Raw genomic sequence first — 26,704 nt, forward strand, 5'->3', positions numbered from 1 at the left:
TGTAAAAAAGACATTTGGAAGGTCAGCTAAGCCCCACTGTCATATAAATTATTTCGACCTCTACACAGAATCCTCAAAAAACTTTCAGCTTCTAAGGAAACACCAACAAAAATACATTCTGTAAGTACAGACTTAGTCCTTTGAAGCATTACTCTTATAGGCAGCTCTATCAAAGCTAAAGAAAATACTCAGGTGATTCAGGTTGTGCAGGGCCCAGACTCAAGAAGGCAGTGTTTTGGGATGCTCAGAAGAATAAATATATATGGTAAGGTGAAAAACATTCTAAAACCAGAGGCAGCCTCACAGTCATCTAGAATCTGTGCTGTAAAACGACACTGATGATCAGCAGGCTCAAAAGCTAAAAAAGCCCTCCTCTATTTATATAGCACTGTAATGTATTTTAGCTTCATAATAACATGAGGCACAAACTAATGAGCACATTGACTCATAGGTTTGAAATCTGAGACAATGTTATAACTTTGTTACAATTTCAGATTAGATGTTACAAAATACTCGTTTGGTGGTAGACACTTGCAGCTGTGAGTTTTCATTCCTTTTGAAAATTACATGCAGGTGATGGGTGCTTAGAAATTAAGGAATAAAAGAAAGACTCTGAAAAAACAAAGTTTGAGAGATTTGCCAATCATCCTGTAGGAAACTGGCAGCAGAATTAGGACTTTCAAGATGTAAGTTTTCAAAGTCTAGGGAAGCATCATAACAAGACAGTCATCTCTCCTCCCCATTCCTCTGTTCTAACGAGTTTTGTTTTTCACTTCCTGTACAGTATAATAGGCCCATTTTGTCACTGCGGTCGGTAGCACGCCCTGTTTGTTACACACCACGGGATCTGGATCTATTATTTTATCTGTGGCAGATAACAATCTAGGCCATGTCTGTACAAGAAAACATTGAACTGGTTTCAAAAGAATGATTATAAGCCAGATGCACTTAAAACAGTTTGCCACCTCCTTAAGTTGTTTTTGTAATTTACAAAATTCAGCTCAACTGATTGAAGAGATGATAAAGTCAATTTAAGTCACCCAGTTTAGGGAGCTGCACCTGCAACTTCTCCCTCTAGACAAGGTCTTGCCTAGTAAGTAGGAGGATCAATGGCAGGTTAATGCAATTGGCAATGTAAGAAGCTGGAAGAAACAGACTTGTTATTATTTGTGAGTGCTGTTTTGTAAACTATTCGGGCAGGAATTTTTTCTTTGTAGATATCGCTAAAGTGACAGCTAACACTCTACTAAAATTAATACTAATAATACAGATAATGATGTGCTCAATTGTTTTCAAGATAGTTATTCCAATTGTACAGCAGCGTAGTACTGAACTGAATTTACTCCATTAAGACAAATACAGCTAACTATAGCAGCGGGCCACTTTGTGCCTTGAGCTGTATGTGTTCATCCTGATGGGAACCGCATGCTTGTTAGTGAAGCAGAGATAAAAAGAGGTAGATACAGAAAGAGGAGAATGTATTGCTTTGTTTAAATTTACGGTTCACGTAGTGCTTGTTTTCCTTGGCATACATTATTTTCTGTATAATCTAATAAATAAATAAAGGCACCAATTGTTTGAAGCATGCTGAGTGATGACCTGAACGAGCAAGTATGCCTTGATGGAAAACTCTTACTTAGAGAAACAGAACTTTTATTCATCAGCATGTAAGAATCAGCTTATTTGCTGTGGATGAAGGGTTTGATTCTTCTCAGTCTTACACGATACAAGGAAAATTAGATCCATGCAAAGCAAGAGTGATTTGCTCATTGACTGTGTTTTGATCTTTCTACATCTTGGCCCATTTATGTTTTTAACACAATACATTAAAATAACAGAGAGGAAAAAGAGGTACAAAGTGGGTTTTTCCGCATCTGCCTGCTCTGTGTTTCCTGCCTAGCAGTCAGCATAAATGGAGGAATGGCTCTAAAGGAAGGTGTAGTGCCACAGCTGTACCAAGAGTTTATTCTGTTGATATTAAGAGGCAGAGCAGCAAGTACAGTATTACTTTCTGCTGTGTTGCTGAACAAACTGTAGAAAGTGGTTTGCAGTGTAGAATACGTGTCCTGAAACTTATTTCCCCTCACAGCATGTGCCTCTGCTTTCAGCAAGGGTGAGTTATGCTATATTAGCAATAAAAGGGAAAGAAGAGCCAGATTTTTGAAGGTGCTTAGGCAGCTGAAGAGGTAGGTAGATGACTAACAGGATTTAGGATCTGAGCCTGGGAAACCTAAGTATCTTTAAAAGTCTCACATAAAATTCTGACAGAAAGCCTGCAATTTCCCTACTCTGCCTAAGCGGTGATAACCTACCATTATGCCAAGATTTTAACTGGCAAATACTCGTGCCCTGGAAGGACTGGTTTGGCAGATACTTCTGATAATTCCAAAGGTGTTTCTGTTTTTTGTGCAAACTACCCTATATTCTACAGACAAGGAAGTATCAGTATGGGGCTGCTTCTGCAAGCGCCCCCGCACCGGCGACACGCGCGCGCCTCTCCAAAGGCAAGCGATGCCTTCCGCCACGAGCTGACGGGCTGCTGGGCGGCGGGGAACGCCGTCCCGGGTGACCTGCACGCCACCCAGCTCCTCACCACGCCGCGACCGCTCCGCCACCGTCATACCCACCAACTTTCCATGTCAGCTCTCCCGGGGCCTGTTCCACCCGCGAGACAGCCCGCACGGGGCCCGGCCCGGCGCGCGCCCGCGGCGCTCGGACCTTCGCTCCGGGCACGGAGCGGCAGCGGGGCCGGTGCCCCCACGGCCGCCCCCATCCGCACCCGCCGCACCGACGCGGTCCCGCCGGGAAGCCCGCGGCGGAGCCTCAGGGCCACCTGCCCGGGGGGGCCTCAGCGGCGGCCCGACCCCCGGCCGCCCGCACGGAGCCCAGCCGCAGGTGGCGGCGGTTCCCCGCGCTGCCGCCGCCCCCGCCCGCGGCCCGGCCGCGCTTCCGCCCGCGTCAGCTGACTGCGGTGAGGGAGCGGCGGCGGCCCCGGCCCGGCCGAGCCCCGCGGGAGCCCCGGCGCAGCCGCCCCCGCAGCCATGGCAGGGGTCGTGGTGAGCGGAGCCCAAGTAAGTGTCCGCGGCTCGCAGCGGCCCCACCCGCCGGGGGCTGCCCGCCCCGACCGGCGCTTCCACGCCCCCGGCAGCGGCCGCCCGAGCCCCACGCCGGCTCCCTGCCGCCCGGGCGCGGCGCCGGCTCGGCCGGGGCCGGGGGGGCCGCTCCGGGCGGGTAGGGACGGCTGCGGGGTCGCAGAGGCCGGGCGCTTCAGCTTCCAGCCGCGCGTAGGCACCGCGCCGCGGGCCGCTGCCGAGGCATCGCCTCCCTCGCCGGCACGCCCCGGCGAGCTGCCAGGGAAGGAGCCGAGCAGCCGTCCCTGCCCCCGGGCCCCGGCGGGGGGAGGCGGGGCGGCCCCGGGGGTGTGTGCACGCGGCTGGGGCCGGGGGGGCGCGGGGGCGCGCGCCCGTGCTCGCGCTGCACGGCGGGGACGGCGGCACCGCGATGGCGGGGGCTGCGCTGCCGCGGCCCGCCCCGGCGCGACCGGCGCGTCCCCGGGGCTCGGCGGGGGGCAGCGCGGCTCTTAGCCGCGGCTCGCCCCGCGCAGCGCCCGCGGCTGGCGGCGGAGCCGAGTCCCGGTTGCTGCCGGCCCCGGCCGCTCGCAGGCTTGCCCAGGCTGCGGGGTGAGCGGAAGGGGGAGAGCTGAAACATGCAAAGCGTTGTTCCAGCGGGAAGTGAGCACTGGGGGAGGGGGTTCGTTTTGGTTAGAGAAGCTGGGAAGTGAAACAAACCCTCCTGGCCTTTACCCAGTGCCATAGTTGGCTACTGAAAATTTTTCTGGCTAGAAACTGAGAAATGGATCTCGTTACTGCTGGACTTGTTATTCAAACTAGAAAACATCACCCCCCCCCCCCCCCCCCCCCCAACAACCGAAACCCAAACCCCCCCAAACAAAACCATGAAGCTTGGCTTCTTTTTGAAGAGGCTTTGCCATTTAGTCAAGGTGGTGGCCATCTAATTGCTTCTTTAATCTGGTTGCTATTTCTGTGTGGAATGCATGTAAATGCGTGTGTGATATGGCAGCAATTAGCTAATTTTGCAACTGCTGCAGGAAACTGTTCCTGTGGTCTCTGTGGCACACTGTGGCACTGAGTAACACGCTGCTGCCTTCCCCTGAGCATGCCTTCAGCCCCTTCAAGTAAAACATATTCTTAATTTGGCTGTGTGCCTGACGTACAATCTTCTAACAGCATAGGGTAAAATATAATGCTCAACTGACTGGAAATATTTGCTAGATGTAATTCCCTTCAATGGAAGAGAATAAGTGGTACGGGGAGTTCATACACGACCTTTTTGGTGATATTCTTTAATAAAGATGTTACTTTATGAGTTACTAAGATTACAATATCATTGTAAAATGATTGCAGAGATTAAATGGTAATATCCTCTGAAACTGAAGCAGAAGAGAGGTGCAATTGTTATTGACTGGTTAACTTATGTTTTAAATATGTTGTAAAAACATATTTTTTCCTGGATTGCATACAGTGTGTTGAAGAGTCTGTAAGAATGTCCGAGACGTCCGTGGCCTATCTGACGCTGGGCTTTGTGGGAAACTTTCTGAATGTTTTGGTGGGATATTGAGCGGGGCACCAGTCTTAAGGATGGTAGTGACCAACGGGTATTACATTTGAGTTGGAGAATTAGGCAGTGGAAACCTCTACATCCAGTTTTTAATCCTACGTGATGTTCTGTGACCGGTACAGAAAAATCTAAGAAATCTGCTGTTATTGATGTCCCTTGCACCCAAAGGGCTGAGGAGTCCTGGGAAAAGTGTGTTTACTGTCATCTTTCAGTGATGACATCTCTGGATATGTACTTGAAAGCTCATATTCATCCTGAGGGTATTTGAGGTGGATGCAAAAGAAAATACACTGAATTATGTACATTTTATTCTTTTCTGGGTAAATGATTTTGAACTGGAGGAATTAAAATGAAGAAATGTTATTCCTCTCTTGTCCAGACTACTGAAGTCTTGTTTTATATCAGCATTGTTCAGGGATTAAAGAGCAGAAGAGTGGGGAAATAACTCTTGAAAACTTGTTTGAAAAGGCTTATGGTGTATCGCATCACTGGCAGTTGCTGCTATTCTAACAGTAAAGAGAGTTCTTGAGTATCCGAAGCAAGTTCATGTATGTGGGGTGTAGACATCTGAAGTTGAATGCACTTTGTGTGTTTTGTGGAAAAATAAAGCTATTTGTTTTAAACTGAAAAAGTGCTTATACTGTGAGCGTGCTGGAGTGGAACTAAAATTCCTTTTGAAAGGCCTCAGCATCAAAAGGTCATGACAACTATATTTCATCTGCAAATAGGCCTGTGAATAATCTGTTTGTACCAGTTGTGCAAATATATTTGTATATTATAACAGTTCAAAGGCTGAGGCTTTGCAACATTTTATGTATTTTGCTTCCTGTGTGCTCCAAAACACATTTGCACCAACTTTTTCCTTCAACTACTGTTCTTGTGGAGCTAGAACATTTATGGCCAGGTAAGTTTCTGAAGCAGGTCAAGACTCTTCTGGTCTTTCTCCACCACTCCCTCCCTGGGTGGAATGCAAAGTAGTGGTCAGTGCTCTTGCTGTGTTTGTAGTTGCTTGAGATGGTTTTGCACACCTAGTGTTAATAGGCATCATATTTTAGTCATTTCTGTTTCAATGTGTTACATTTAACTAAATGCTCAAATATTATTCTGCTGTTAACGTGATGTCTTTCCAAGGGTTTGCAAGCATGAGTTTGAAGAAATCTACCATTCAGTGCAGAATGAAGCAATTCTTGTATGCATACCTGCATGCATGCATGTGGTAAAGTGCATCATAGTTGTCTTGGATGAAAACGGGAGGAAAAAAGCTCACATATTTAATTCAATGAATTCTGCAAAACGGTTTCTGTTATGTCCAAACCATTAGGATGCCAACTACCCCAAACAGTTCCTTTCCTTTTTGAGCTTATATTTGCTAAATATATATGTATGTCTGGTAGCAGAATTTATTGCAAAAGCAGGTATGGTTTAACAAGGGGAAGAAGTTGTTAAGCTGAGCTTTAAGCTACCTGTTTTCTTCTCGTAAAAATTATTTCACTGTTGTCAGCTTTATCTGTTGAAGTTATTGAACAAAATGAATTAAATGGGATGCAATATAGTATTATCAGATTGCAATCATTTTTAGAGTGTAAGAAACTGAGATGACTTGCAAAAGTACATGCCATCAGTCTGTTCTGCAGGGGAGTCTCTATTTTTGCAGAAAGTGAAATACTATCAAAACAAAGTTTGATTGACTTTTTTGCATATTTTTTTGTCTAACATTTTTTATACCAGTGGTATATGGTATTGAAATTGACTTCATAATAAATATTTAGATAATAACAATATCTTATATCTATTATATGTATTATATTATATCTAACAGTGTTGAAATCTACTGAACTAGCAAGTTGCCTTTTAAGGGCAACTAAGCTTTCTTTAGCAGAAAATCTGAAATGTCAGTGTTTATACTGATGTTTTGAACACTGGGAGGATGAGCCAATATAGATGTATAGAATTCATGACAATAGGTTTGGCAGGCTTTGCGGGTATTCTTAGAAGAAATCAAGCTAAAAACTTCTAAGGCAATACAGCAGAGAGAATAGAAAAAATTTGGTTGTTTCATTGTGTTTTTCTGGAAATGTTATCACTCACTTCATCCTGGCTTAAAAAAAAATAATAATATCTGAGTAGACTGTATTTTTGCTACCACTAATTCTTCCTGTGTTTATTAAAGGTGGATTAGATGGGCTGGTGTGAAAAAGAGGAAAGATGTTTACAAATATTTTGAGTATGGGAAGTATGATCTGAACACAGGTGTTGAAGTATTGAAGCCAGGAATCTTAACTTGGACAACTGTCTGAAAAAAGCTGCTGCTTGGTTTTTCAGCTCCTGGGCAGCCCTCTTGCTCTGTCCTTAGCATATCAATGGGAATTCTCCTCAAGGAATGGCTTTGTGCATGAGTTGGCAGTACACTGCTTAGGTATTTCTGGACCAAACTTTACAAATTGACCTTTTAGTGTGTTGTCCTGAGAGGTAAAACTAGAAAGTCCTTTGAATGGCTTCTGATCTTTCAAAAAAAATTTCTGGAGCGTATCAGAATGGTGATACAAAGTAATGTTAGATCCAGGTATTAACAGTGGAATAGAAGAAATGCGATATATTTAATTATTTTTACCTGAAAGGAGACAAGACATTGCACATAAGTCTATAGACGTAATAAATATTAAGCTGATTGAATCTGGACAGGAAACTAAATAATCCACTTACAAAAGTTTACTTTTGCTTCCAATTCTCAGGTGTCCTACATTAGTCAAGACTGTGAAGAAATTCCAGAATTCCTAGGAAGAAAATATGGACATATGGCAAAAAGGCTAGATCTTAGCTTCAACTTATTAAGGTATGTGGCAGTATATAATTTTCAAGTGCAATATGGGACACCAACTCCAAAAATATATTTTTTTTTCAAAGTAGAAACATATGTGTATGTCAGGTACATTTAAGTGCTATCAAGTGGGTGACACTGTTTTATAAGCCGTGTTTGTCTTTTTTTCTTGCATACTTGGAAAAAAAATAACCAGGTGAGTCTGGAAATTTCTTGTGTTAACATAAATGATGGCCAGTGAGGAACTTATGGTTTGTTTTCTGCTCAAAATGAAAAATAAGCATCGTTACCTGAAGAAGGGAAGAATGGGATCAAAAGTGAATTGTTCTTAACCAAAATACTAGTAAGTGTGTGCTTCTCTCCCTTCTTTTTATTTGTAGATGTCTGGTTATACCATAAATGGTTTGTAGTACTCTTTTCCCAGATGATGTGTTTTTGTTGTAGTCATATGATTTTATTTTTGGTCAGCTGTGTAGTCAAGTGCTAAACCTTAGTGTAGTTAGAATTTATAATTAATTCTAATTATTTTAAGATATGGATTGATTTAGAACTCAGTAGTATCCCTTTAGTTATTACAGTATCCTTTTTTGTTTAATCCTCGTGAGAAAGCCTGGTGAGATTCAGCAGTGTATCTTTCAGGTTGGCAACTCCGTAGGTAAGTAGGGAGAAAGGAATGGAGTGTAGTTGTGTGTAAAAAACGTAATTTTTGAGTGGTAGGATTGGTTGGAGTTTCCCTTTTATTCTGTTGAGGGTGAGCTTAGAGTTTGCTTGTGAGGAGTAAGACACACAAAAATAGTATGCTGGTGCCTTGTTCCCACGATGGGAAAAAACAGTGGTTTTAACTTACTTAACACTCCTAAATGTTATCCTGAGCCACTGTCAGCTCTGGAAGACTGGTTCCTACATGCAGGAGGTAGGAGAGCAAAGGAGGCACTGAAGATTCTGTGGATGGTTATTGTCTTATACTTCTGCTGATGACTCTGTATTTATGGAAGTTGTAATCAGAAGAGAGAATTTTGCTGGGGGAAGGAATTGAATGGGTATTTTTTCATTTTGTCATGGAGATAATTCAAGTTCTGCATGTGTATTCAGATTTAACATCATCAAGAAGATTGTTCCTTCTTTACAGCTCTGGAGGTGCTATGTCTGGAAAAAAGATTTTGTTTCTTCCATTTAATGCATGATTTCAACAGTTCCTTTGAGTTAATTTATTTCATAAAGTAAAACATTAACACTAAACCTAGATGTAAAATATCACTTTAAAACTGTAAGTCCTTAGTTCATGTTTTCATGAAGAGCTTAATTGGTGGTGTATGTCTCAAATCTGTGTTTTCATTCCTTCTTTCCTTCCCTAGCCAAAACACTATCACTTAGCCTATTTTTCAGAAGTGATATGATTTGGTTTTATTGACATTTGGGGAGAAAAAAAAAGTGTGTTAAAATCTTTTGTGAGGAAACATGAGAGAGAGTGCTAGGTTTTGGGGTAGCTGCAGTCATTTTCATACAGGATAGCTTACTGTTGTAAAGCTGTGAAAGTACTGTAAGGCCAGAAATCAGATTTGGGGAAAAGAAAGGGGCGGTACATGTGTGTGTGTGTTTTTAGCTTTGGGAAGCTAATACTAAATGTGACGAGAGCAGTAATGTTTTCTCATTTGAGCTGTGATAGATATACTAAGCATATAGAAAGTAAGAATGATCAGCTGCTGTATAATAAATAGTTCAGCCTGGTTTGCACTCATATATGAACACTGTGACTACATATTATAGAGAAAGATAAGTTGTAGAATAAATGTCATAGTTTTAAATGACTGTGAATATAGAAGAGATGTCTTGGGCAGCTGTTGAAGGAAGTGTAAACAGTAAGATCATTGTAATCTTCTTTAAACAAGTATTATTGCTTGAAAAATCTGACACTGCTGTAGTATAGTGATGAGTTTTATGATTTTTATCAGTGAATGCTTAATTTGAAAAGTTCAGTGTGCTGTTTTCAGTGGGGAAACTTAATGTCTATACTTAAAGTCTTTTTAAAAAGGGGTTTGATTTTCTGGAAGAAAACTTGCTATCTGTTGGTAAAAGCAACAAAAAGTTGTGTCAAGACAACCAAGGGTGATCAAAATCTAGAAAAAGATAAAGAGAATATTGTGCTTTGCTGACACAACAGTTATTTGCAGTAAATATGTTAGTTTTTATTATGATACAATTCATTATCAGATGGGACTATGTGTGTGTTCTTAGAAAGAAAAAATATTTCCATGTTTAATAATTTAGCCTGTATTTAAGCCAGAGAAAGGCTGAAATAGTCAGCAGTTACCTGTTCTCAGTGCATAAGCAGTAAATAAGTACTGACCAAACTTTTTTTTTAATGTTGTTTTCCATATAGGGTCTTTGCGTCCTATCCTCTGTAAGTACAGCTACTGCCAAGTGTATTTTGAGAAGGAATCATCCTGCTGTAGTAGACAATAAATTCTGTTATGTAGAAGTGTCAGTAGAATTTCTGACAACATAACAATTGCATCAAGAATTCAAGAAATTGAATGTAGAGGGAAGATTTTTTTTTTTTTTTAATGCTTTGGGCACCAGTAGTTGCAGTCATGTTACTTGATATTGCTATGATGGGTGTAGTTGCATGGAAAGAGAGCTATCTGTCTGTCATAGTAACGTGTTCAGCTTTGTGGTCAGTTGGCAGCGAGCTCTTCTTGCAGAAAGTGCTGTCCTTTCTGAACCTGAATCCTGTGCAGTTGTAGACTTGCAGTCATTACCGTGTGCACACATATGCTTATCCATCTAAGAGGCTCTTATCAGAAAGATGTATTTGTACTACATGATACAGATGTCACAAAACTGTCTTACGCAACTGATACAATGCAATACTTGATTGAACAGTTGCTTTAGTGAATTGTACTGATTTTAATACCACTATAATGTAGATAACTTTGTTGCAAAAGTCAGGGTAGAGCCAGGTAAGTTGTTTTGCCATTTAAGGCTTTCCACTGGCCAGGTATACTGGAAAAAGTGTGGGAGGACTGGCTGATGCTATTAGTAAAGTGGGAAAGAATTAGCCAAACATGCTATATTTTCTGACTTACACGCAAACAATTTATGCCAAGCTTGTCCCTTAATAACATATTTCAAGAAATGCTGTTGGGTTTTCTGGGAAATGCAGCTTGTTGGTTTGTGGAAACTAAGAAATTTCTCTTCCTCTGCTCCCATTTTTTTTTAACTTGGTTTTTTGTTTTTTTTTTTTTTTTTTAACTTTTTTTCTGCAAAGAAGAGTAGTTATGTGAATTCGGTGTTCTTATGTGTGGTGGTTTTGTTACTCAGATTTCTCAGATATTTTTTTTTTTGGGGTGTGATGTAAATGCATAAATGTACACAGGACCAGAGAACTAAATTAGAGGAGGAGAGGGTTGTCATTAGTTCTTTAGTATTGGCAATTTAATACAGAGGAAACTGTGTATTTTTGCTATTTTTTTCTGACTAGAGTTCTTCCCAGGCTAGACCTTCTTTATTAAATAAAAGTTAGGGCCTGTGTAGATTAATTGTCTTTGTATCAGATCTGGTAAATCTAAAAATAACACTTGATTTAGTAATCACAAAATGTTGCTCTTTAAAATAATTGTCTGTCTTGTTTGCCTTTTTCCAAGAAGTAATGTTTCTCCTTGATTACCTTGAGTGATACATGGATGCAACTTTCTTTCTTCTGGTGGCCAAAGTGAAGTGATTGTTAACCCATCAGAATGGTTGTGCATCCCCCCTTTTCCCTGGGATGGAAAGAAACGATAGAGGTGAATGGCAAAAGGGAACTGTTTATGGGGAAAAAGGAGGAGTAATTTGTTGTGTACAAGGCAAAGGGAAAAACTCGTGTGTACTTAAAACATGCTAGTTGTAATCAGCAAGATACGGTGCCACTGGATTGCCTCCTGTTTACACCTCTGGTGGACAGAAATCTTTCAACCCCAGACCACTCTAGTGCACCTGTGAATGATTTCTTCTAATGCTGTTCTCCTTACAGATTTTGTTTAAGTAGTTTCTAATGTCTTTTGCTTCCTTTTGGGACTAATGGGGGGTTGCGAAGAAGATGGAGCCAAACACATCAGATATACTGCAAAAGGACGAGAGGCAGTCGTCACAGGTTGCAGCGAGGCAGTTTCCAACTGTTTGTAAGGAAAGGCTTCACGATGAGAAAGGTTGTGTGGAAGAGGTGCCCGGAGAGGCTGTGGAATCTCCATCCTGGGTGATACTCAAAGCGCAACTGGACAGAGCTCCAAGCAACCTAATCTAACTTTGAAGTTGCCCTGCTCTGAGCAGGGGATTGGACTAGATGACCTCTAGATGCCTCTTCTGACCTAAATTATACTATGGCTCTGCAGCTTTATTGGTGTGGTTATCATAAAATAGCCTGAGTTGTAGCAGCTCTTTTGATTTTATATTAGTAGTGCTTTTCAGCTGTTTTAGAAACCATCTGTTTACACCGTGTATTTTGAGTGAGGCATGTTTCAGGAGTAGAGATGTTTTGCTTTGGAAATCTGCTCCTGAGTCTCTCATGGCAACTGTACTCGATAGCCTTGCCCGATAACAGAGTACCGTAAAGGCCACTATGTTGTTTCATAATATGTGGAAAGCATTCCCTGGTTCTCATGTAAGGAAAGCACAGAGTATAGGAACGAATGTCACTAATGTGCCACTGTTAGTGTTACTGGGAGGCTTTGCTGAAAAGGATTTTGAGAGAGAATGAAAAACTATTGTTGATCATTCAAGGTTTTCATTTAAAGACAAAAAGTAAATAATAATCACTGGTGATGGACAGAAAGGAATAAAAAAGCAAGTAGGAAGGATGTAATGTAGGCAGGGAGTAGAGATTTGGAAGAAATACAAAGATTTTTATTTTTTTACATGCATCTTGTTGTCTTGTGGAGAGAAAAAAACCAACAACCCCTATTCAAAGTTTCTCTTACTTGTCCTAGATAACTTTCTTTGTGCCAAATTTGTCATTTCACATTAAAGGCTAAATACATTCCAGTGCCTGAATAACAAATGTCTGTGGTTTTGTACAAATAGATGCCATGCTTTTATAAATAACAGCTACAGTTCGATTCACAGAGAAGTCCGTCTTCTAATTTTGTCCTCAGTAGTTTTAAACATGTGAGTTATTTTCCTTTTTCTTAGATTTCTTCTGGGTCTAAGCTATGTGGTGAAAGGGAGAGTGAATCTTTAATCTTGGCCAATGAGGAAGGATTAATCCAATAATTGTGCTCATGGAGATACAGATATCTCTTCTCTCTCTCTAGGGTGCAGATTATTTCTGCTAGGAGCATGAATAATTTGCACAGTGTGTGCTTGTGCATATTTTCCACTGTCCGATTAAAAGGGTGTGTGTATGAAAACATCCCCTTGAACTTTAATCCTAGTCTGGAATGTTCCTCCATGACTTTTGTGAGGCTGAGGCTTTGTAATGTCCCCTCTCTGTGGACTAGAGATTGTTTTTCTCTTCTGCCTACTGTTTTCTTGCCTGGGGGAATATGCAAGTGGCAGCTTGAAATTGGGCTTCAGTTTTACAGGCCATGTTCCTCTTTGTGAGTTAAGTATGTAAGAGAGAGGCTTTTTTTGGTTTTTTTTTTTTTTTTGCTTGCCACCTTCCCAGTCTGTGCAGCAATAAGACACGCAGAACAGGAAGATGAACAACAAAAGAAAGATGGAAATAAAAGCCAGAATTCAAAACAAAGCATGACATATTTTTTTAAAAGCCTTTAGACTGATCTTTATAGCGTTTTAAAATGTTGAAGAAAATGCACTATTGTTAAAACTTTTTGATGGTTTTATTTATAAGGTAGAAAAATATTTTCACCATAATTGGGTAACTCTTAATCGTAGCAATTGCATATTTATCAGTGTGAGGGGCTGTTATTAATGTAGCTGTCATGCACAAACACATTTCTGCATTAAATCCATTTAGTATGTGCATTATTCGGTCTAGAATGTCACCAGGACATCAAAGCCCCCTTAGGCATAAGAGCACAGTGCCCTGCTGTGGCTGCAGAAAGGGCTTGATCAATAAATGTAACATGTTAATGCAGAGCAAATAGAATAAAAGATTTCTTTGACAAGACATGAAAAATCACCTTGTGGCAGCTGGCATGGTGATGCCATTTCAGCGGAGACACTAGCAAAGTTGATCTGACAAGTAAAGAGGAGAGATGATGGTTATAAGGTGCTTTTGTTTCAAACTTCTTTCTTGACCTGTCAGGTTTTGAAGGAGCCTGAATGGCCCTTTTTTGTCATGTGAAAATTGTAGTCTTAGGCAGTTATGAAGCAGTTATCTCTTCTCAAATTGTGAATGCTGCTGTTTAATTGATTCACTTAGCATTTGAAACTGTCACGCATTAATAATTGCTAAATCCTGTAGATACTGCTCCAGTGTGTCATGCTTAAATGTGTAGTTATCAGAAAATTAATATCCTTAATGAACCGATGCTTTCAAACTAGCATTGCATGAAATCTCTTTTGCCCTTTCATTTGCTGAAGGTATATCAGCCAGTGTTCAGAGAAACCCCTCCTGACAGTTGTGTGGCTTTATTTTTTTTTTTTTTTTTTGATGCCCGACAAATGCCAGCTTTGCTTTGGGTACATAGTGTGCTCAATGACAATAAATATAGTAATTATGCTGGAGTTAGTAATTAACATAATTATAGTCAATTACGACAAATACAGTGCAGAGCTAAATAAATGAGGGTGAGAAATTAGCAAGCTAATTGATTTACCTTACTCGCTGCTTTTTCTTGCAGCTAGCAGTTGCAGATTTTCTGCAGGAGAAGGAGCGTTGTTTACAAATAGCTGATTGTGTTTTGAAATGATTCTGTCTTATGGCTCTCCTGTTTCTTTTACACTGAGGTGAAGAGGATTGAAATATGGGGTAGGGGTTAGAAGGAGAAAGGAGCTGCTGTTCCGTCCTCACTGAACGCTTTGAAGGAAAATGTAGGTAACTTGCTTTAATTTTAGAGGCTTCTTACAGTATTGAAGGGGGGGGAAAAGTCATGTTTCTTTACAAACAAATCACGTTGCTGCAGAAATCTTGATCCTTTATTTTAATCCCCTTAGATGTGGCCTGAATTATCTAAAAGACATCTATCTATCTGTTTATTGACATTAGAGAGGTCTGCACAGTACTGTATAGCTAAAGAAAGAATCCAAACTGTTCAAGCAATCCAAGTGTGTTGAAACAATATGCCCTTGTTCAGCCATCAGTTTCAATAATTTAGAACTATTGGACCAGTAGAGATGCAGAGTATCATAACATTTGTGCACATTATAATTGCCTGTTTTGTTTCGAGATGATTTATAGTATGTTGTCTGAAATAAGTGTATTGGAGCTATGCAGTTAATCTGTTTCACTCTCCTTGTTTTTTTGTTTTCGTTCAAGCATGACCACAGTTTACTATGTGAAAGGAGAATTAATATGTTTAAGTATTGAAGATTTTGTATTGCTTTTAAAAAAATAAAAAGATGTTTAGCAGTAGCTGAGATTTCTTTCTTGCTCTAAGAAGACTGGTTTACAAATGTTTGTAAATCTTATACTTGAAATAGTTCACTGTTTCAAGGTAAATGGAGTTGTATTTAGAGACTTCAACAAAGAGATAGCATTTGCCACAGCTGAGCTGTCCGAAATGTGTAAATTTTTGATAATTTTTCCTCTACTATTGCAGTAATGTAACAAGTTCAAATGAGTAGGCTTGTAGTTTGAGGTGGGTACTTCAAGTTTACCTGTAAGGGATGTCCTACAGTAAGCACAAGACACTGGTGTTTAACTAATGTTGAAATGTTATGAATGTCTGAAAATAAATGTACACTAACACTGCTAAGGGTGGTCATTCTTTAGAAGCAATTCAGGTGGAAATTAATTTGCTAAATGAAATATTTATGTGCATGGAATCATTTAAATTATTTAAAATTTACAGATGTAATGGTCTTTCAGATGAAGTCTTACATGTCTATTAATCACTATGGACTACCTTGTGCATAATTACCTTTCTATTAAAATAGCTATGAAATAGCCTTATCCTACTAGATGGACTGAAGACAAGTGTGGTGATGGGTTCACTTTCTGCGTGGGTAACACCTAGGGAGTTATACAAGGTAAAGTTTCATAGGTGTATGTCTATTGTAAAAATGGAAGGAGAGTGTTACCAGTAACAAAAAGGATTTTAGACTTCAAATTTAATTCTACTTTTGATAGCTGACAGACAATCAAAAAAACCTAAATCTACTCCTTGCTCTCTTCTTCCCCTCCTTTTCCCTCCCACCATGCCTCCCCCTTTTGAAAAGTGGCATTTCAACAAGAACCAGATGTGCTCTGGGTAATGTATAAGGATTTTTTTTTTTTCCTTTTTAAAACTTTGACTAATAATAAAAAATATTATTAAGATTTACCTTGTCTTGCTTATAATAGCTATGACTGTGTTCTATTATTTTCTCAACTTTAAATGTGACTACAGAATATTTGCCTTTACAAAGTGTACCTGTGTGTGTTTTTGTGACCTGTATATTTTCATGCTGTGTCTTATTTGCAGTCATTCGTTTATTGTTGATATGAAGGGGACTGGTGAATGACTAATATTTTAAAAATATCATATTAATGGCTTATGGTATATATTTAAATATCTCACTAATTTCAGCATACTGTGCCAAGGATGTAAGTTTTTTTTGATGGATAAGTTATTTTTCCAAAATCAGTAACGTGTAAGGACAAACTTAGAGTATGAATTGTTGTATTTCAATCTTATACGGGTGGCTGTTATCTTCTTCAGTCCCAACAGCCTCTCTTTTTGTCCATTGATCCTTGCTTGACTTTTTATGGCCACATAGTCACTAACGGACTGTGAAAACACTGTGGTATATATACCTCTGACCCCCAGTGCTGGCCATTATCCATTGATTTACTGTATCTGACAGATCAGAACCTAAGATTGTTTTCTGTTCTGCTTTTCTCAAGGCGGCTTAGCATTGTGGAAGGAGTTGTCTTGAGAGTGTATCACTTAGCACAATTGGGCAAAAGCTTGTTACTGTTACCTTTGGGGTACTTGTGTCAGTGGGTGTTCATATTATGTAGCAGAGTGTTCTTGGGAGGATTACTGAAGTTGCTAAATCTGGTAAAAATCTTAAACATACTGCAGGATCTAACATGAAGTAAAATAAGGTTGTGAGCTTGAACTGTTACATCCTTCAATATAGCTAGTGAACATTGCTGTGATGGGTGATGAAAGTTGTTTTTTTGGTGATATCCATCTCTAAAGGGCTGTATCATGAGTAAAGGTAAAGGTGAAATCTGTACTCCTGAACAAAGCTAACGAACTCCTTGGACTTCAACAGAGATCTGATGTCATATCAAGTATCCATTGACTCAAGGCTGTTGATAAGACCTTTTGACTGAGGTGAAGCATTTGCCAGCGAACTGATGTTTGCTTCACATAGTTTTCTTCGTGTTCGAAAGAACAGGGAGCAAACTGGTTTCTCTTGATCTGGTTTCCTGTGTAAAAAATCAAGTTGTTTTTTGGGGTGATGTTGAAGATCTAATCCACACAATCTGCACTTGTCCTCTGGGTACCCGGAGGGCTTAATTCACTGGCACAGTCAGTCCAGCTCCTTTTGTGAGAACTGTAATCGGTCTTAAACAAAAATGGGTTTTTGTTTTGAATTCTGTTCTGAATGACAGGAATCTGTGTCAGATTGACAGAAAATCAGGTAATAAATGGAAGACTACTGCAATGTATGGAAAGTATTGACATTTGGAGGAGAAATAGTTTGATGCGCTTGTTTTAGCTTTCAAAGAATGTCAATAGATTGCAAATAACATCTTGGTGACTTGTCCTGCACAGTCTATGGTTATCTGGATTGTAAGACTCAGAACTACTTTTATTTTAAAGAGTATTTGGGGGTTAAAGAAAAAGGCGTGATAAAGAGCATGTTGTGTATAGTAATCAGATGGACCATTCTTACTTTCTGACTTCCTTAATCTTTCTTACTCTAAAACAGTATTTCCTCATCACTGCTGTTGTGAAACAAGAGTGAAGGACTGCAGAAATAACTGTTGTCTGAGGACAAGGAGCTTGACTGAAGGGAAGAACCTGCATTAACCCTGGAGCTATTGTCTCTGTCTTTTCCTCTCTGTTTTGTTGAAAGGTATCTTCTTCTCTCCTTAACGCAATACACAAGATTCTCGACATCTAGTTGCAGATGTAAAGAACTTGACTAGTTTTGCTTACCAGTCACTGAGTAAGAAGTGTCTCTGTCTTCCACTATTCAACAAACCTGCTGAGGGGTCATGGTGCAAATAGCTAGTTGGCATTTGGCAGGTAAAATCCTTACAAAGCTTCTGTTTATGCATTGCTTGTTTGTTTTATGTTGTCTTGTGTGGTTTGTGCCATTTTTGAGACCTTGCATTTTACATAAATTATCTTCAAGATGATATTTCAGTTTAAAAAGGCAATCCCCAAACCCTTAGCTCATGCATGTGTGAAGAATGGGTAGCATAGAAGTGCAAAAGGGCCATGCACTTTTCTCAGGCTCAGGAACCAGCATGTCAAACCAGACATGCTATACAATAATTATACTGTCTTTAAGGTCATCGTTAATGCAGTGTTATAGCTTAGTTGCAGGCTTTACCCATGAACTGATGCTGGCAATCATTTGAAGTGATATTTTTATTTCTGTCTTTGTTTTGTTTCTCCTGGTCTTTGTTTTTGACTGTGCTTGCCTGAGCGAGCTGCTCACTGGTAGAGTTGGAAGATTATTTCCTTTCTTTATAATTTCTTCTCAATTTTTAGCTTAATTTGCCCACTGAGTCCATAAGTGGTAGCAATAAATGTGCTTTGTGTAATACAGCTATAAGAGTTTGTTCATTTTTAAAACCACCTCATTGCTCATGTTTGTAGGGACCATTGCTATGGTGAAAGACTACAGAAATCACTTTTAAAAGAACACAAATAAGAGATGCAAAATATCTAATGTTAGGGAATAGTTTGTAATCCATCCAAAACTCTGGGAAGTTAATAAGCTCTTGCAAATCGGACCAGACTTGAATAGCTTCTCTTCAAGTGCTTAAGTCTCTCATTTTTTTTCCTGTGCGGTTGGTATATGGGCTGTACTGGTGGATGATAGTATTTGAATGTGTGCTTATTGTTTTGTAGAAAGCGTACTGTGTGTGGGATGCTGCTGTCAGAAGTAGGTTATTGGCATTTAATACATACATGTACACACAACCCCCAACCAACACCTTATGTGTAAACATCTTTATAATACATGTATAATGTCTTTATATGTATTATATGTGTAATACATAAATTATATTGTTAATATATAAAATTTTGGAGGTGATACTCTAGTATTTGGTTTATTTTGATTCAGCACCTACAGTAGGACTTTGTCAGCGATAACCTTCTCATACTCAACCTAGAAAGAAAGAACATATTACTTACAGGTTACTAATAAAAAAAGATAGAACACATCAGAGAGGGGTGATTAGGAGAGATAACTGACCTTGAGGGAATTGGACCAAAATGGGAGCAGTCTTAAGATGAAAAAGTACTGAAGTAACAAGAAATGACAAATTTCTATCTTCTTTGTTTTGATTATTTTATCCAAACCTACCTATATTCTTAGAGGCTTTTGTTATTTTCAAAATCTCCCTTTTTCACTCCCTCCTCCATAAGCTCTCAGAAGTAGTCAGTATTGGTCTTGGCATCAGCTCTTATTGAGGCTGAGAGGAGGAAAGTTACATCAGCATGATGGTGTTAGCCCGGTGGTGACTGATGCATATTTCAGGTTATGAGCTGTTTGGCATGGATTCTGACTCTGTTTCTGGGTTTGGTAATGGTCAGGCTCTTGCTCTGTTGATATTGTTGCACTGAAGACTAGAGTGACAATGTTTGGCTTATTACTTGTGAACTTCAAACTTAATATGTTATTTTTGTAGAACTAACAAAGGAATTTGAAAAGTGGGGGGGGGATTTTTGTTTGGTGTTTTCCTTATTTTTTTTTTTTTCTGGTATGAAGCTTATGTGCTCAGTTTTCTCAGCCGGTTAATTTTTATGTAATGCATTGAACTGATGCAAATATTTTGAGTACAAATGCTCAGTCCTTAATTTTTGAGTTTGCATTAAGCACCATTTTTCAATGCTTGGTTTGCTCAATGTTAAAAGATGGGGAATATATATAGTTAAAATACACTTGATATTTAAAGTGTAGCTCATATTTTATGAGCTAAGCCTGTGTTTCCCTTTTGGCAGGTGGGCCGACTGGTGCTGTTTGTTCCTTGTGAATAAGACCAATGGAAAGACATCGTAGTGCTCAAAGTTTTTAAATTACATTCAGAAATGTGAGCTGCCTTTCCCTTAGAATGTTAATCTATGATCAGACATGCTGACAGTGCATTGAGTTTATGAATTTAACAGAAAAGCTACCTATTACCTACATTTTATAGTTTTTTAAAATTGTAATTTCCAACCATTAGTTTGAAGATCAAAGTTAGCATATGTGTTCTTTGTAAGAGATATGTACTTCTGGTGATTTAAATTACTTCTTAGTAATTAGTTTAGATATTTATTCAACATGAGTATTTTTTCAGCCCCCCCTCCCCCCTTTTCTTTTTTCTTTCATGATTTCAAGACCAGTATATTTTGATTTTAAATCCTTAGGTGTTTGGGAGCATTCAGTTACCTTCTTAGAGCAACAGAGCAGCTTTTTATGACCAGGATATGGCTATCGCATTTGTTGACAGTGGTCTGAGGTTTTTGTTCATCTGTTTTTTGGTTTCATTCTGTTTTACCAAATGCTAAAATGCATTTCTTCTCTTACGTGTGAAATCTCTTAAAGCACAAGGAAATGCAGCAGAATTGTCCTTGAACCATTTCAGATGTAAAGGGTCCAAGGCTTACGGTAGTGCCATGACTCCAAGGCCATGTGGCCAGAAAAGCACTGGATGAGGATGCTGTGTTTTAGACTCCTAGGACTTTCAAGACCTTTTAGCTGGAGCAAAAAGATGAAAACTTGACCTAGTTACGTAAGCGATAAAGTGTACTGATTATGTTAAAGCACTTAAAGGCTGAGGGAAGGGTGTTCTAGATGTGCCAAGGATTAACAGTATATTGAATATTCAGAAAACTCTGCCTCCAACACAGTTACATTAAGATAATTTGACAGTCCAGTGTGTGGATGTTAAAATTACAGCTGCTCAAGGATCTGAACACTTTCCTTTTCTACCTGTTATCTTACATTTAATAAACTATCTTGGACAATCAAGTACTTTGGAATAGCACAGAAATAGCCATGTGTGAATGTGACTGTGTTGGAATGGCTTTGGGAAAAAGTTGTCAAATATTCTGTTTTCTAAGAAAAGGAAACTAGCCTACTAAATGAGAGACTGCATATGTGTCCAGTTTACTTTCTTCCCTCGCTCTATGCCGCCTTTTCTTCCCCCCCCACTGGCTCCAGCTCCTTAAATCAACAGAAGGCTGCTGAAGGTGCTGCTGAGAGATTTGGGTGCAGGTGCAATGTGAGGTGCTTGCTTTCTTGCAAATACTCTTTCTTTTGTTCACTCTGTTGCTTGTAATCAGGAGCCAGGCATCAGCTAGTTCAGCTGTTCTTGTACAGTATTGGTTCTGGTTCTACCAGGTGCACAATTAGAAAATTGTCTTTCAACATATGAGGGGAACGTCAGAGGGTAGTTCAGTTTCTTTCCCTGTTAATTCTTTGGCTTCCTTTAAATAAGTCATATCAACAAATGGTGTGTTACTACCACTAACAATAGGGCTTTTGAAATGTGGATGTATCTCTAATGAGAATCTATTTCAACCCGTTTAATGCGGCTGCTACTTTGCCACTGAATTACAGATTCTGGTCACTGCAACCACAGGTGGTTTGAAACAAGAGCTTCACCTGCATGTAAATGACTGAGCAACAGAAAAGAAGTTTCTAAAGTTAAGGAGACTAATGCATTACTGTAGATTTTGTTTTGATCATAATTTGTCTCACTTTCCACTAATTGGTAAATGGAGGAATAGAGGACATACACTCGTATTGAGCTAGAAGTGAATGGGCAAGTGTTTCTTTGTGTGTTTTAGTACAGCAGATGAAAATCTTGGTTGCTGTAGCCCTAGTATTTTAAACAAAAGTAGAAGTGTGAAGTCAGCTTTAAGGTAGTGTCTTGCACTTTCTTTTTAAAAAAAATTCTTTGTCTGTGGGGACAGATGTGCACTGGAAGCAATTAAGACTAATGTGGGTGGAAAAACTAGTGCTAGAGCCCCTTCAAGATAGCTGGTAGTTATAAAGTTGATGCTTGTATTCACAGCATAGCCTATTACTATCGTATAACCTGGAATGAATAAATAATTCCTATATTGTAGCAGGTACATCGTAGCAGTAGGCAGAATAGTGTCAGGGTTGGTTAGTAAGCTTCATCATATACTCGGAAACATCACATGTTTCAGCTTCTGTACCTTTTATTTAATGCACTATGAGGTCATAATGTAAGCCAGATTTTCTGAATGATTCCTTGACTACAAATCTCCGTACAGCTCTGATTCTTGGGAGGTGAGAGTAGGAAAAAGGCTTCTACACCCTAGTGAGTGGAGTGAAACCCTATTCACACCCTTTTTTTCCTTGTAAAAAAGCGTAAGAAAGTCTACAAAAAAAGATATGCAGGTACAGACTTATGTTAAAGGTTCATCTGTAAGTTCCTAAAATCAAATACCTGAACATACCTTTGCTGCTTTTCAAACCTTTGACCACTTGCAGAAAATAACAGATTCTTCCTTTCACTTGATTTTGTATGCTGAACACAGGTAAGATCCTTGATGTTTGAGCCTATCCAGTTGAAGTTATTCATATTATAGAATGCATTCACAGCTGTGCTTGCATGTAGAAAGCTAGGTGTTACTCATTTAATCCTCTGCAGATCTATTTTTTTGCAATGTTTTCAAATCTGTTCCTTGTCTTTTGCTACAGAGCATTTTATTTATTTATTTAAAGGCCTTCATGTCTCTTGAAGTGATCATTGAACAGAGACAGTAAAATGCTGTTAAAATTCCATCACTGCTGATTCCAGCTAAACCAACCACAACTAGTGTATTAAAAACAAGCAATGCCCGCCCCCCCCCCCCCCCCCCCCCCCCCCCGTTTTTTCCTCATTGGTGTCTAGCTAGCGGAGTGCATGAGAGTACAGAACTTTAACCCCAGAGAGCTGTGCATGAGAGACTCTTTTCAGATTCTTGCGTAAATCATACTAAGGCGCCGTGTGTAAACGTGACAGTACCTCTCTGCGCTTGACATAGTAACTACAAGCTTTTATGTTATTTAAATATACTAAAATGTACCCTGTATAAAGCTGCAGGTGCTGCTACACCTCTATTACAGCATGGCAACGTTTGCCTTTAGAAAAACTCCGAGGCTGGTGAAAGAGTTAAGCAAAGCAGCCAGAAACCATTTTCAGCTTTTACTTTGCAGATACAACCTTTTAAGCATACCTACATTTACCTGCAATGGCAATCGTTTTGCATTTTAATGACAAATCAAGTATGTTAACTTGCATTTGAAACGAAAGTGCCTTAAATGTCTCTGGCTGTCAGAATGAGATGTTAGGAGCTTGATGAAAAGAGAACAAAGAAGACAAAGTATGAAGCCTAGATACAGGGCAAAATGAAATAAAACCTTGTATGGCCTGTCAGGGGTGTCAGTTGATATTCCTATCTAAAGCACATTATAGTATTACTTTGCAGCTCATAGCTTACTCATCTGTCTTTTTTAATTCATCACATTCTAGCCCACATCTTTTAAGTCCCATGTGTCAACAATGGAAGAAATCTGTTAATTGACAAATGAGTGTCACAAATGTGAATTGGTGCCTTTACATCAGAGGCAGGTAGTCTCTGTTGTTTTTTGTCGGCTCTATTATTGGCATAAGCCAGTGTAAGACATCTGTCTTTGCCAGAATGAGAGATGACAGCCAAAGAAGGGCTGTCATTGTTTTAGTGCATGTTCATTCTGCTGAGATACTGTATAAAGATAAAATGTCAGTTAAAAGAATATGAAAAACTATCGGGAGGAAGTCCTTAAATTACTTGGGAAGGGGATCCGGGAATTGGTGCCAGAATTGAAATCCGAACGTTCCAGTTTGCATCTATCACATCAATTTAAAAATAATACTTTCTGAGTAACTGGGTCAGTTTATAAGGCATTTAGGAAAACGTTATGTTGTGTTGGCATAATTAGCTCATAAGATGGAAGGAAAAACATACCTCCACAGGATATGAGTTTATTACAAGTTCATTTTTCAGACATGTATAGAATTGTCTCAAGAAAAATATCCTGTGTAGCATCTCTGGCGTTGATTTGCATCTGTTTTGAAATATTGAAATTGCTCCTTTCCAATTTCTTTTTCTGTTATAGTTCTATTTTAGATTGATGAATAACATAATGAAATAAAAAGCATAGCCAGCTGTGAGCTGATGAGACAATTAATAGGAAGAAAATTATTAACATAGTTCTGGGGTGTCTAGAGGGTGTACAGTATACAAAAGTTACTCCCAAATCACTAAATCCCTTTATTGCAACAAATGACTTCTTAATATCAGATAGTGAAAAAGAGAGGAAGAAAATGTTTTAATGGAGGAGGTGGAAAAGGGGAGTAGAATAAAAATGTCATAAAAGGCTGCCATTTTGCTTTTTACCTTGGCTCAAAAGTTTTAAGAAAGATAGATCAGCATGTTAATCTTCAGCAGCTCTAACAACCATATGCTATAGGTGCTACAGGACACTTCCCGTGTGCCCCTCTCCCTCCAGAATGACCTGTGACTTGCGTTCTAAATGACCTTGTCTGAACTTGGGCGTTTTCGAGGACTATGTTGACAGAATCTGGTGAAGGGCTAACTTGTTCTGTAGTGAGACTGACTGTCTTGAATTTTCAAGATGGATGTTTCTAAGCAGCAATTTATTGAAAGTCTTAATTTTAAAATTACTTGGGTTTACATTTTAAATAGAGCTGATGATATAGCAGATTTTAGAAATTCTCAATTTTGATAATATAGGCAGAATTGTCATGGATAATTTTGTAGGAGTTGTGGGTGTCTTTTTAAAAAATGTTGACATTTTTTTTTAAACTTGCTTCCAGGAACTAGTTGAGCACCAGCCGAGTGTCAAACTGATGTTTCTCCCTCCCCTCCCTACCACCTAATGTGGGCTTCTCAAATTTTGTTTGTCTTTGATAACTATGTTTATCTCCAAGGTGCCTCCTGGCTGTTGTACTGCAGTCCATGGTTAATGCTGATTGCAATTTTAATTCTTGAGACCAGCAACAAAGTTAAATGCTTCTAATAGGTGTTAGTAACTTTACAGGCCTTTTATGTCTTAGGGCCTAAAAAGCTAGGAATGAGTAACATACAGTTTCCTTTTTAATTCTTTGGATTAGAAATATTGTGGCTTTGTAAATGGATCTACCTTTTAAAATGAATACTAAGAGAGAAGGTGGTTTGTTCTCTTTGAAGCCTACTTTTTTTCTTTTTTTTAAGAAAAAAAAGCTAATCTTTTCCAAGTTATTTGGAATTCATTTTGCTAAACATAATTCTAAATATTTATAATCCATGAAATTTAAGTATTTGCTGCTTGTATACAAAGGATTACGGGCCTCAACTGAACAACTGTAATTTTATTGGTGGAAGCCTTGTTCTTCCATTCCTAGCATTCAATGGTTCTAATGAGATGTTTAAATTTCCACTCAAAAGCCATACTGTTGCTGGTGTTACGTTAAGTGCCAGGCATATCTTTTCAGGCACAGTTTTGAGTAGTGTGTTCTCAAGCTCAGTTTCCTTTGAGAAGTTGAAAGATAACACTGTCTCCATTTTACAGATGGCAAAACTGAGAAGTGGGGAGGCCTTGTTGATAAGCTATAGATGCCAAGTGTAATTTTCAGCCCTTCGTGCCAGCTTGCATAAACAGCTTCTGCATGTTGTGAAAAGTGATGGTTAGCACCCATCCACCTGCCAAATCTGTAGTGATCCTAGATGTAGTTTATTCTCAGGAAGTGCTACTAGCTGCACTTTATATGACCTGATACCTGGTATGTCAGCAAGGTGATTATACAGCTGAGTTGAAAAAGAAAATAAAAAATTGAATGCATTGTAGACATGAAAGAAATCTTTTTGCCTTCAGGTGGATCAGGGTTTTCTCATATTTGTTGCCCTGTGGTTGAACAGTATGTAATTATAAAAGCAACAACAGTAACAGCACAGAAGATGTGTACTGGGACTGCGTTTTCTATTGTTGGTGGACTTCCTTCCTTTCCTAGCTAAAATATACAAAATGATCAGTAAGGATAAGTAGGAAGAACAGATCTCATCTCTCTAAATGAAGTGAATGAACTTCCTTGTGAAAATTCATGTGTGGGAAATGCAGTTGGGGCTAGTTAAGATACCGTCCTGTTCCATACCCAGCACTTACTGCAAGATTCCAAGTAGAGCCCACAGAAAAAATTCAGCTTGTAGAGTTCAGCTAGGGCAGCCTGTGTTTGTATGACAGTATTGTCACTGTTACATTAACTCTGGAAAGGGAAGATACTGGAATTTAAATACAGAAACGTACGTGTGTGTGTGTGTGTACCCTCTTGGCAATTCCCCCCTCCCAACTGCCAGCTGTCATACAGAATCTGAAACAGACAAAAATTTATTGGGTAGTATTTAGAAACATGTCAGTGGTAACGACTGGATCTCTGATTTCAATTATCACCTACTAAATTTAGGCTAATGTAATGCATTTGTAGACCTGTTGAATGCACTTGACATCATGTTTAAAATATTTGAAACTGCACTATTTTTTAATATCATATATTGACCACTTTCTTTTTCCTACACACATCTGGTGCATGGCAGCAGGCATCCCATGTGACCTATAAAAACTTCAGTTGTGCTAGTTTGAGAATTTCTTTTTTTCTTCAGATAATATTTCAGCTGAGGAGAAGAAAGTAGTCTGAGACTACAGTACAAAAATTGGCTTAATGAGACACTACTCTAAGAACTGTAATTCACCATTTTTTCCCCCTTTGCAATCAGTGTGTAAACAGCATTTAAAGCTTTATTCCTATTGTTTACCTTTTCATTGAAAATCCTTGGGATTTAGGCGCCTTGGTCACCTGGGTGCTCTTAAAACAATTTTAATAACAAATTACCTATACTGTCTCTCTGCAAACATTTTATGTGCTATTATTTTAGG

The 26,704-nt window shown here is 39.2% G+C and overlaps 1 protein-coding gene across 1 annotated transcript in view; it reads left to right on the forward strand.

The window, feature by feature from the left end:
• Nucleotides 1-2,834: 2,834 nt before the first annotated feature.
• LRMDA (leucine rich melanocyte differentiation associated) overlaps nucleotides 2,835-26,704 on the forward strand; it is a 680,646-nt gene continuing 656,776 nt past the window's right edge. Inside the window, exons 1-2 of the mRNA XM_055803455.1 lie at nucleotides 2,835-3,071; nucleotides 7,371-7,471. Coding sequence (XP_055659430.1) covers nucleotides 3,042-3,071; nucleotides 7,371-7,471 — 131 coding nt within the window. The 5' untranslated portion in view covers nucleotides 2,835-3,041. The remainder of the gene's footprint in view (nucleotides 3,072-7,370; nucleotides 7,472-26,704) is intronic.

The sequence above is a fragment of the Falco peregrinus genome, chromosome 1 (assembly GCF_023634155.1).
Source record: "Falco peregrinus isolate bFalPer1 chromosome 1, bFalPer1.pri, whole genome shotgun sequence".
NCBI lineage: Eukaryota > Metazoa > Chordata > Aves > Falconiformes > Falconidae > Falco > Falco peregrinus.